Here is a 13,268-nt window from a genome sequence, read left to right on the forward strand (position 1 = left end):
AGAAATACTCTGTCTTTACTTGGGTCCTTTTTGTGAAAATCTAAAAGATTATTATTTATTTTTGTCTTTTATATCAGGACAAACGCAACCTGTTCCATTTCTGGTTCAACACGTTTTTCATTGTACATAGCATGACCGGTCTCTCCAGTAGTGATAGTACAGACAGCCTCCATAAAACTGAAAGCTCTACTGATTCCAACAGTGGTGAGGACTATGTACTAGTAATCACCAAAGATGAAATTGACAAAGCTAATAAGGACAAAACAAATAAGTTCTTCTCACCTAACCTTAAGGTAAGATTGAAACATCAATTTCTTTGGTGTGATTGGGCCTAATAGGTAAATGAAACTGGATCCAGGAATTCAACATAGAGGAGGCCCGGGGAGGGACTTTCTCAGATAGAGGGTGCACACACCTCAGCCCCACCATGGTTGGGAATGTGGAACGAAAAATTATGAGTATGGCACTGCTATAAGGCCGGAAGTGGCACTCTCATGCTTAATTTGAATACACTTTTTTCGGTATTTTTTATAACGTTGAAAAAAGTTAGGTTGGGTGGCTGGAGGTGATGGATTCCCCCCTCTTTAAATCCACCACTGGAAACAGTTGCTGAATATGACCTTTACCTCACAAAAGTATATTTTCTTTAATAATGTTCAACAATAATGACAATTTATATTTACCTTGTATAAACATAGATCCTGCATTGAATGCAAGTCTTACTGTAGTATCTGCCTCTCATGTTTTTTTTTTAACTTGTCATAATATTATTTTTAACTTTTCTGACCTCAATCATGAACTTTTTATTTGCTAATTTTTTTACTTAATTTTTTATATGATTCTCAATTTATTATATCATCTTGTCGATGTTAATGATATTTGATACATGTATTCTTTATTGTAAAAAGTATTTAGGTGATGCATAATTATCCTTTGTATTGAGTGATTCATCTCCATCAGTGATAATACAGTCTTAAAGCATACTATTTGTTGAACAATCATTCAGCCCCTGTCATGGAATTATGTGAAGTACTAAGCACCTCTCTATGGCTGCTAGGTAGTCACAGACCATGCCCATACGTAATACAGCACAATCACATAAAAGTTATGGCTTATTTTCTTTCCTTTACCTTTACCCTGTTTGTATTTTTCTACACATTTATTACATCTCTGTAAGTGAATATTTAAAATTATGTTTTCTATTTATTATTTTTGGTTTTTTGTTAAATTTTATAGATAACCTGTTATTTTTCAAAAGCTGAAAGCGCAATACATGAGATCCCTCAGGAAGGGAACTCCACGCCAAGCGGAAGTGATAACGATATCTTAGATGACGAAGACGATGAAACGAGCGGGTCCGAATCGTCTGATATAGAATGGGATGATGGTCCAGTAACCTTTGTATGATACAAAGAGACAAAAACAACATTTGGTGTTGTGGAGCAAAATATTTTCAGGTATACATTGTGCATAATATCAAGTTACATGATAACACCGGCCTATAATGTAGATGGTTGGGATTATTTACTTCGATTTCAACTTGACGTTCTCAATTTCATCTGTGATTTGATGGTGTTTTGAACTTTCGTCAGAAAACGATGGACCCACGGCCATGAATGAAAAATTTTATTGCAAATGCTTTGCAGGTATCTATTGTGAGAAGATAACGTTTGAAATTAATAAGAGAAGAAAACAGCAAAATGTGATTTGTTACGAAACCACGGAGTACGGGACAGTAGCAAGAACCATCATGTTGAGTGTGTGACTATACAGTTTTTTGTTTTTTTATAAATTCAGCGAATTCTCACAGTTAACTGTAATATACTTGCCTACAGAAATTCTGTTATTTTTAAATATTTATTGTTAACATATAGAATGCAGGAAGCATTTGTTGACCGTTGCCATAGGAGATGACCTTTTTGTCAGCATCAGTCTGATTGAGTCATTCTGATTTGCATATTGGATTTGACATGACTTGGGTCGGGAATTCGCAGAGTACTATAAGAAGCAATCTTTATTGTCTATTAAATTTTGTGTACATCACAATAAATCAAATATTATAAAATTTAACTTTCTAAAATTTTATATCATAGAATGTCAGTCAATTTTGTTATATTTGAATATGAATCATCATCCACTAGATATTGTAGTGTGGGGGGAAAAGAGAAATCTATGTTTTGTCTTGTCAATGCTTGTACTCAATAAATCATGAAATTCTTTATTATATTTGGAAGTATATGTATGAATGTTGAATAGATACTTTTGTGTTTTTATTCCCATCGAAAAATAACTAATTACTGCGGACTTAGTTTTGCAGTGATGTGCATCTCACTTGCTGCAGATGTGTTTTGCACAACTGGCAACAACCCTGGGAAAGCACTTTTGAACTTTCATTACATCTCATTGCCGTAGCAACGGTAGTAGTGGCAATATTAACTGCAATACATAGGTTACATTAACGTATCTGCTTATGTAGGTGTAGTCTGATTTGCCCATGTAAGCAAATGGCTTGCGTTAAGCACATGTGCAGCATACTGCACTGTTGAGAACTACAAGCTTAAGACTAACTTAATGCAGCCATAGCCTATCAAATCCAATTTTTTTTTTTGTATTGTATGACAGTATGACGGCCTACATACACGTAGGAGGGAGTGATTTGAAGTCTAGGTTTTACTAAATTTGTGAATTTTGTATAGCATAATCATATGTAGATGAATTGTTCAAGTATATCCAATGTATAAATTTAATTTTAGAGAATTTAAAATTGAGTGGAGTACTTCTCAATTGTGTGTATAAATTTGTTCAAATAGATTAGATATGTTGATTGACAATGAAGCTGATATATAATTGCTTTATTTACATTCAAGTAACTGTACAGGTTCTTGAGTGCCATCTAACAAACAAACATTTGTATTATTATGAATGAATCTAATTGGCTTATTCAAAATATTTGTTTCATTACACTGTTAGCTGTTATTTGTTTGTATTGATCATGTGATATAAAACTGATCAACTATTGGTTGTTAGGTAAACTGCAGGAAGGTTAAGTTGTATGAAGTGTGTGGAGTTTGTCTTCCACTAGGTAAAACTGTTGCTCATATTGTGTCTGGTTACCCATAATGTACCAGAGTACATCATGTGGCCTAAGGCCATAGTATGGAAATCATAGAAGGCTAATTCAAGTCGCTAAAAGCATACAGAACCAAAATGCCAGTATCACATCATAACATTCTAATAACATAAGAAAATGCACATTGGAATGTTCAACTTCCAATTTTTAAGATTTTGATGGACCAGAGTTTTGTTTTTATTTTTTTAAATGTGAATTGAAAATTTTTTGCACTGCTGTGATAAGACTTGATCCGACGGGGCGGTTGGGAAAGGCTAAGAAAAGTAACTAATTTATAAGTATTGAGTAGAATAGTATGCAATCGAATATGTTTGTTACACAAGCCCTGTAGTGTACTAACACACAAAATTCAAGGCACAATTGATGGTGGCCGTAAAGTTATTTGACTGGCTGAATCTATGGTAGTCATTTGAGTTAGCACTCTAGTATTCTAACATTCTCAGTTTAATATCAGGTGTTTTCTTAATGAAATAGTACGGGTGTTATTGCATCACAAAAAGGGTGCATTTATTCTACGCAGCTCGTATATGAAATGTCACTTTATGTTGGCATTATTTACTTGGTGGAAAATAGGCTTCGGGAGCAGATATATTTTTTTTTTATCACTGCTTAGGTCTTAATTTAGTAAGTTTATTATTAGATAATAATTTATTTTGATTTTATTCTTTAAAATTTAGTAACAATTGTAAGTGTATAAAGTAGGCAAACAAAGGGAATCATCAAATTCTGTATCTAAAGATTCCTGCTGGCCGCACACAGAAGGCAATAGACACATTATCTCCAAGTGCCAAACTTAATTTCAACTCTATGTTCAGCTATTTTTGTCACACTTGCGTTCACTGATTATGATTCATGAATTAAGTATAACTGTTTGATTCAAAAGAGAAGATAGAGAAATATTAATTTAAAGAAAAACTAGTTTTAAAAACTGATTATGACCAAATATGTGGGTGTAATTTGTATGTAAATTTACTTGAATATGGTTCTTGAGGAAAGCCATATGCTCATATATGAAAAATCCATGACTTAAGTCAAAACCATTTGCAAAAAATGAAGGCATTGTTGATATAAAAGGTATTAATATCTCCATATTAATATGGAAAGATATGATCATTTAGAAAACTAGTCTTCTATAATACATGTTATGAAAAGCCAAGTGGTCCACTGATTATATTTAAATAATAAAATATCATGCAGACTCCAAAAATACTAAGATAAGCCATGATTCAGTAATTTCGTTTCTTATACGAACATCATTATTCCTGATGTTCGAATAAAGAACAAAATATTGAATCATGGCTTCTCTTAGTCTTTTTGGAGTCTGCGTGATATTATCATACATGTTATGGTTATATGGAAACTATAATGTCAAATTATCATATGGAGTTTAGTCATATGGAAAACTAATGTCATAAGGTCATAGATATTCAATATAAACACATTTATTACATATTCCATATGACTCTAGTTGTACTATAAGTTTGCATGGAAATCAAAATTGATATGCCATAAACCTAATGATTGATGATAATTCTATGATGTAGGCCTACACATACAAAGTATGTTTATATGTGAACAAGTTTATGTTTAATGTTAACAGAATGTTTTAATGAAATTAACTCAAATTCATATCTTTTCAAATTGAATGTTTATTCTATTTTCTTTTCTAAAGGTAATTTTTTATTTAAAATATATCAGTTATTTTGTATGGTTTCTTTTATAAATTGAATAAGAATAAATTTATAATTTCACATGAAGGACCACTTTTAACTCTTAGTGGGTGTGAGAGTTATATAAAATGTTTGTTTTGAATTAATGATTTATATGTTAAATATATTTTCATTAATGTTTACAGTTTCTTGTAATTATTTCAAGTAACTTAAATTCTAAGCTGTATGCTAACATGAGACCAAAATGTCCTATAAGCCATTTTTAGTTTTTTTAAGCCATCTATTCCAATATGGCCACTTCCATGTGTTAAAAGGCAGACAGCTGATAGGGTTAACCAGTGTTTTCTTTGCTTTTGTCATAGATTTATGTGGTATTTGTTCTTCCACTGAGGCACTGTAGATTTTTTCAATAAATCTATGAAAATGTTTATTGTAAAAATAATTACAATAATATAGTACAGCACTTTTTACACTACAGTTGAACTTGTCTAAGTCGAATCCAAAATGGCATTGAAATATTGTTTGACTTAGATAAACATCGACGTACAGATTCGTAATGGAAAACACAACAATTTGGCATGTAAAATAGGATGGACTTAGAAATTAGTCAACTAAGGCAAGTTTCAATGTATTACCGTTCTGAGGTACATTAATTACAAAGATTTTAACTCAAATTTGCGTATCTTTAACGTTAGGGTTGAGTGTGACCTCACCAATTTTCACAATGCTGTTAAAACAGACGTTCTATCAGCTGTTGGGATTACATGCATCGTAATTTTTTAGGCTGCCGCACCACGAGCATCTCAATATCATGGTTGATAAATATGATAGTAATCATTGTCTAATAATTATTACACTGGATTAAAACAGCCATGCATTATGTGAATCACCCCCTTTTAAAATACTACCTGGTACCCAAGAAACAGATGCAGCTGAAGTGTCTTGCTCAAAGGCTCAGGTAGTTTTCACAACCATTTGCAGAGGCAAGTTGCCTACGAGTCAATATATGTTGGGTACACTATTCACAAGGTTTGCTAGTCATAGTTCCCAAGGTTTGCTGGTCATAAGTCATGACCTCTGTATTTGAAAATCCTGGGTTCACGAAAGATAAGAGCCCTTTATATGACAGCTTTATCACATGATCTGTATTCAGGTCTGTCCACACAGTTTAAAAATAAAAACAAATGCCCATGGGTGTGATATACCATCAAAAAATTGTTATTGCAGACAGAGCATTAGCATTAGAATAGATTTGACACACACATTATTCATTGTGCTACCAATGACATAGTATTTAAGTACAGTAGGTGTAACAGCTCATTGCTGTTTTTAAATATTCAAAAATCTGTGTCTTATATTAGCTGTTCCTGTTTTTTAAAACACCCCTTCAATGTCTTGGAAAATTATTTTGTATAACAAATCAATTATTTTTTTCTCCAGAGCCTCCCTTTGAGAGTTAAATTTCTAAGACTGACATGAGCCAGAAAATTTCAGACCTCATTGCCAATCTTGGTGGGGCCAAGGTGGACTAGATCCTTCATCTGTTTAGTCTTGCCCTGGGCCCCCTATGTTTCGAATTTACTACTGTATTGATTCGGGTTTGTCACAATAACATGAATGTAGAGGGACAAAGGGGAGTTCCCCCTCTCCAATCCAGGTTTAGACCTTTCTAAATGCAGCATCTCAGCATCTTAGAATAATATTAGTACAATATTTTTAAAAAAGTGAAGATATTTTAAACAATAAAACTAATTGAAATTATTAAGCATTGGAACAGTCAAAATAATGTTTTCATTCCTCGTTTAGCTAGAGGCATTAAAATAAGATTGACGAGTGCAAATTCTATTGGATTAACTGGTACAGTATAACCATGGAGCAAAATGTATAACAAATGTTTGTCTACTACAGCAAATATATTGACATGGTTTCCTTTTTTTGATGTGGGTGGTGTCATTGATGTCCTGTAATCTGGAAATAAATCATGTACTATACAGAAATAGTATTTAAAATATAAGGTATGAATTATGTTCTGTATCCCTAAGTTATTGTAAGCCAAACTAAACTACCTGTACTTGTTGATTATTTGGAGGGCTTATACTGTACATTGTTATAAATCATCACTGCATTAGTGTGTCTCGATAGTGTTACAGGGTTTCAACATCTCATTGAGCTTTTTCCTATATATATTTTTGATTGGCAAATAAGACATTGTGGAGATATAGTTTTATTGTATAAACTGTGTGTCTTCTATGTGGCTACCATTTTTCATAACTGTAGTATTCGATGTTTTGTGTATCAATATATTGTTTAAGATGGTTTTGTTATACAAAAACAAAATAAAATATAAAAATATTTAAAAAAATGTTGAAAAGAGTTGTTTGAGATAAAGAAAACTATTCCATAGAAATAGTAATACAGTAAAACATAAAAGAATAATAAACTTTATTTTCATCACGATATGCTGTTGTTATCTTGTATCTGTATTGTTTTCAAATAAATCAAAATTCATGTTTTCAGATACTTCAATCAATTTAGCTTCTCAAAAGGATGGAGCCCACAGTGGCACCCAGGGAAACATTCCTACCCCTGGCACTACACAAAGAAATGTACCTCTTCTTAGGTATCCATAAGAAAATTCATGTATTGTAGATCACTTGACATACAACTATTATTTATAATGATTCTAATTCACCTGATTTTTGAGGAGTATGTACTTGGTTTTGTTGCAGGCCATAATTCTAATGCTACTATTATGCTACAACACCAAGTACTTCATACTATTGTTTCATTCGAGAGTAAATTCTACCAACTCCCTGATTCTATATAATGCAACAAACAAACCAACTCTGATGTTTTCACAAGCTCTCGGAATGTGTTTCTACAAGAATGTCAATAAATATCTTTTACACTGATTTGTTAAACTTCTGGTAATTAAAAACTAACAGTTTGTCTCACAAAAGGGAAATCCATCAAGGGTAATCATAATAGGTGGAGGCATCTACCTGCACAATGGGAATGTGGTGACCATTCTCTTCTCTAATAAACCAATAGAGGGCGGTATTGCATAAAACAAGATGCCCTGGTAAAATCCTTCAATACTGTACATAATAGTCTTCAATACAATACCACTTGTTTCAAAGTTTATATCTATAATAACATAACTGCTTATAAACAGTATCTAACTATACCAACCTCCTTGATGAATATTCAACAGTTGGACTGTTCATAATGCATTCCTTACAATCATATTATAGGAATTATTATTTTAAAGATATATCATCTGCTGTAAAATGATTAGAAATTATTAACTTCCACTGACATTTTGATCAAATCAAATGTTGCTAATTTACTGACATTTCATAACGTAAATTCTTAAATTGATTACCAGCCAATTTATTTGATCCATGCAACAAATCTAAAAATTTAAGCATCTGTCAAATAGTGAAGAAAATCTCTTTAAGAAAGAAATATGCAAATTAAGTATCTTTTAATAGTTTTTAGCTCAACTGAGATGATATATCTTTAATAAATTCATACACAATTTGTAATGTTGAAAAAATATTAAGCAAATTCTACATGTGTGTTAATTCTTAACTCATTTTACATCTAGGACCGTTTGAATATTATTTCCCAGGCTTGGAAAATTGTCAAATTTTATGAATTCTCCATTGTTGTAGTGAATATGTACACCGCTATAAGACTAGATTATTCAAAGTGTTCAACTTGGACATTAGCCATTGATAGTACAGTAAAACTTGCCTAAGTCAACTTTCCCTATTAACTTGAATAACTTTATCAAAATCCATCTTACTTTACATGCCAAAATTGTGTTTTATATTAATTAAAAATGTGCATGTCAAATTTTATCTACGGCGAACAACTTTTCAATGCCATTTTGGATTTGATTTTGGCAAGTTCAACTGTATATCATAGGTTTGTACTTTAGGCCTCAAGTAAAGGTATGTATCTTGTTTTTTATATAAAATGTGTAGTGAACATCATTCTATATCGATCCAATTTGTTCACTGTTTTTCATCACCTTGGCTCAATCGCTGTCAAATTTGATGGAGTTGACAGCCATATCGATGCTGCCGCCCCTGTAACTGCCACGCTTTTTCTTTGTCTTCTCGTGTCGAAATGATTTGCCTTTTGTGAACTTGAGATCAATGTTGGCACGTTCTCCCCATGAGCCTTGTGCACCACGCTGCCAAGATAAAAGGACACAAAATAAATATTATTGCCTATAGTGAACAATAAATAGTACATGTATTTTTCTTTTTGAAGACAATTTTCAAGATGCTAAACAGTGAAGTAAAAGTTAGATGGATCAAATGGAATGTAATGTTGAATATCGTCAGCGTAAAGGTGATAAGAAATTGTTAAGGTTTTAATAATTTTGGACAGTAGGACTATGTAAGGAGAAGAAAGAATAGGACCAAGAATGGATCCTCGGGGAATCCCACATTCAAAGACTGATTAGTTAGTAACTAGTAAAGTACTGGTAGTGGTTTTTTACAAAAACTTCTTGCCGTCATTGCAAAAAATGTTGCATCTGCTGGCAGCGCATAATTATGGCTTTGTAATGGAGAGATTATGTTAGGGCCTCATGTGCCTCATGGCACGAAGGGAATAGGTGAAGTGAGGGTGAACAGATTTTTTACACATGGATTTTAACTATATCATGAATTGTGGTAAACAACATAAAGACATTTAGTAAAAATTGATAACATCCTAAACTTATTTCAGATTCACTTCACTTACTTTGCTCTCAAAAGAATTACACTTGAGCTTCTCATTTACTTCCACATTTTCCTCTCTTACTCTTCTGAAAGGAGTTGGTATTGTTTTAGTCTACAATGAAAAATATATGTACAGTACATCTTCTGTACGTTTCTTATATATATTCATTGTATATATTCATTGTATATACATACATATATACATATATATATATATGTATATATGTATCTATATATATATACATATATACACATATATAAATATATTTATATATATACATATATACATATGTATATATACATAATTATATATATATACATGCATATGTACATTTATATATATAAATAAGTACAATTCTACTTTGCATAATCATACTAATTTCATATATAAATATATTTATATATATACATATATAATTATACATATATATTTATATATATATATATATATATATACATATACATATATTATATATGTATATACACATGACCTATATATATATATATATATATATATATATATATATCAGATATTCAACGACATTTGACACCGCAGGCCTATGCTATGCCATCGAAAATGGTAAAATAATTTATACAGAGATGCCTGATAAAGTCATACGTAAAGGTATTTATTATTTCCCTAGGAACATTTGTATACATTTTATGTATCTTAAATATTGAAAATGCAAAAAAAAAAAACAACCATACTGTAGAAGAAAATGGCAGAAACTAATTTGAGATACAAATTTGATCTTAAAATTAATAAATGCAAACCAATACTTACACAGATTGTCAGTATAAAAATGTACATAATTACATCTTATGAGGTTTTTTTAAAACTCATATTTGCTATTCAATCTTTTTAAGAGGCAGTAATCAAGTATCATTAAGTAAATTTAAAGTTAGTTTACCTTTTTCTGATTTACTTTTGGTACTGTGTTTGGTGTTTTCTGTTCCCCTTTCAGACCCTTCTTCGGTGTGACAGATTCATCTTTCTCGTCATTTGAAGAATCTGATCTCGGTCTTTTCTGGAAACAGAAAGCTGGTCTTGTGAAAGTTATTTTTTTTAACTAAATGATATCATTATGCCAATTCGCAAATCTGAATATCTATATTATTCAAAAAAGAAAAACAAATTTGAAATTACCTTTGTCAATACTTTTTTCTTTGCAGCTTGTTTTTTGTCATCATCAGAATCAGAACTCTCACTATCACTGTCAGAGCTATCTTGATCATTAGTTAAACCATTGGGGGTTTTCCCTGGTGTTGCTGACTTTTTTGCTGATGTTGGGGTTTTCTTGGATTTTTCATCTTCACTGCTCGAGTCGGAGCTGCTTGATGAGCTCTCGTTTTTTGCTGATGCTTTTTTAATTACTGCCGTGGCTTTTCCTGGTGTAACCTTTGCTGGAGTAAGAGCCTTTTTTGGAGTCTCGTCTTCACTACTTGAGTCTTCACTGCTTGAACTTTCCTTCTTTGCTACTGATTTTGGGGTTGCCTTTTTCGCAGCTACAGGTTTCTTGGTGCTCTCCTCTTCACTACTAGAATCAGAACTAGAAGATGGTGATTCTTTCTTTGCTGATTTTGCTGTTGGTGTCAAGGTCTTCTTGGGTAGAGTTTTTGCAGGAGTGGTTTTTGAAGGCATTACTGGTTTCTTTATTGTTTCTTCTTCACTGCTTGAGTCAGAACTGCTGGAGGATGAGGATTCTTTCTTGGTTGATTTTGAGGTTGGAGTTCCATTTGGGGTTTGTGACTTCTTAACAGTGGTTTGTTTAGATGGTGCTACTGTTTTTTTTGGAACATCATCCTCACTACCAGACGATGAACTACTAGATGAGCCTTCTTTCTTCGAAGCACTTTTTTGGACACTTTTTGGTGTTGGTGTCTTCTTGACTGGTGCTGCCTTTAATGGTGTTACTGGTTTCTTTGCGTTTTTGTCCTCTTCACTGCTTGAATCAGAGCTGCTGGAACTGTCTTTCTTCACTGGTTTAGTAACTTTTGCAGAATTCTTTGCAGGAGTCTTTGTAGGGGTTTTTGCAGAAGTCTTTGTAGGGGTTTTTACAGGAGTCTTTGTAGGCGTTTTTGCAGGAGTAACTTTCTTCTTGGGTTCTTCTTCCTCGCTACTCGAACTGCTGCTTGAACTCTCTTTCTTTTTTGCTGGGGTTACTTTTGGTGCTGGAGTAATTTTAGGAACAACCTTTTTTGCTTTATTTTCTTCTTCACTACTGGAATCATCTGAGCTGCTTGATGAATCAGCTTTCTTTTCAAGTGTTTGCTTCTTAACAGGTATTTGCTTCTTAACAGGATCAGGTTTCTTTACAGGGCTCACCTCCATCTTTTCATCTTCGCTACTACTAGACTCTGAACTGCTAGAACTGTCTCTTTTAGGTGTTTTATTAACAGGTACTTTCTTGACTGCTTGTGCTTTTACAGGTGTGGCTTTTTTCACTGGTGGCTCATCTTCGCTACTGGAATCGGATTCACTTGAATCTTTTTTTATTGTTTTTGCAGCTGGAGTAACCTTTTTTTGAACAGGTTTTGTGGTTTTCTTGTTTCTTGCAACAGACTTGTTGGCAGTTTCCTCTTCACTGCTGCTGGAGTCTTCACTACTTGTTTCTGCTTTCTTAGCGTACGGAGGCGGTACGGCACTAAATTTACCTTTACCATTTTGTGTAGATTTTCCTGTCTGAGGTTTAGCAGGTGTCTTTTGCTTATCATCTTCAGAATCTGAACTATCAGATTCTGATGAACTTTCAGCCTTTTTAGCAGTCGGAGCTTTTGGTTTTTTGGCAGTTGATTTTTCATCTTCGCTCTCTGATGAACTGCCATCTGAAGAGCTGTCTGGTTTAGACTTAGTTTGTGGCTTTGCTATGGGTTTTGGTTTCTCTACACGTTTCTGTTTTTCTTCTTCACTTTCTGAGGAGCTGCTCTCAGATGAGCTTTCTTTTTTTTTCGGTGTCACCTTCGCAGCTGGCGTTGTCTTTTTTTTAGTTTTTATTTTATTTTTCTCATCTTCACTATCGTCTGAATCAGAACTACTATCTGAAGACTCTGCTTGCTTTTTGGCTGGTGTTGTTTTAGTAGCTTTCACAGGGGTTTTGTCTTTTTGCTGGGTGGGTTTCTTAACTGGTGCTTCTTCTTCAGAAGAGTCTGAATCACTGCTGCTGCTCTCTTTTGTTTTTTGCTTCTTGGATGGGGTTTTGTTGTCATCACCCCCTGCAGCTTTGCGTTTATTCTTTGGTGATGTCACCCAGCACTGATACATCTCCACCATAGTTGGATCATTTTCCTTTCTAACTGCCTATAATATAAATCAAATGCAGAAATTTAACAATCCAATATCATTTAACTGAAATAACATATTACATTACACATTACTAATACTTAGGCTAGATTTGAATATAGTGTAAATTTGCATAGCCTGGTCTATTTGGTTGGTGGAGCAGCCATGAGCACCAACAATGGTTTGTGACATACATACAGTATGGCAAATGTACCTCCCCAAAACATATGTACAGTACAGCTAAACACAACAGCTAGCTTATCTAAATATGTATAACTTTACGAGAGGCCAGACGCAAAAATTAAATTTAGCACAACACAGCACTGCCAACTGAGATGATTATTCTTTAGGGTCTAGCTAGGCCTATTTTATGATGCAAAGACTGCGTAAGTAGCCTAAAATGCTAGGCTACGACGACGGATGTGTTGACGAGCTTTATTAATCGAAGG

General features: G+C 33.1%; 2 protein-coding genes across 3 annotated transcripts in view; one reads left to right on the plus strand and one right to left on the minus strand.

Moving 5' to 3' along the window:
* Positions 1–3,118, plus strand: part of LOC117118510 (phosphatidylinositol 3,4,5-trisphosphate 3-phosphatase and dual-specificity protein phosphatase PTEN-like) — a 40,118-nt gene extending 37,000 nt beyond the window's left edge. Inside the window, exons 8-9 of the mRNA XM_033263122.1 lie at positions 78–293; positions 1,237–3,118. Coding sequence (XP_033119013.1) covers positions 78–293; positions 1,237–1,407 — 387 coding nt within the window. The 3' untranslated portion in view covers positions 1,408–3,118. The remainder of the gene's footprint in view (positions 1–77; positions 294–1,236) is intronic.
* Positions 3,119–6,931: 3,813 nt separating this feature from the next.
* On the minus strand, positions 6,932–12,837 carry LOC117118509 (nucleolar and coiled-body phosphoprotein 1-like; the record flags this gene model as incomplete). Of its 2 annotated transcripts, none has more annotated exon segments than XM_033263120.1 (4): positions 6,932–9,004; positions 9,562–9,651; positions 10,451–10,567; positions 10,687–12,837. In XM_033263120.1, coding segments are annotated over 4 exon segments (2,517 nt in total), but the record flags the coding sequence as incomplete, so codon positions are not given.
* Between the last annotated feature and the right edge of the window lie 431 nt (positions 12,838–13,268).

The sequence above is a fragment of the Anneissia japonica genome, unplaced genomic scaffold, assembly GCF_011630105.1.
Source record: "Anneissia japonica isolate Jap-2015-1 unplaced genomic scaffold, ASM1163010v1 scaffold287869_len1821871_cov162, whole genome shotgun sequence".
NCBI lineage: Eukaryota > Metazoa > Echinodermata > Crinoidea > Comatulida > Comatulidae > Anneissia > Anneissia japonica.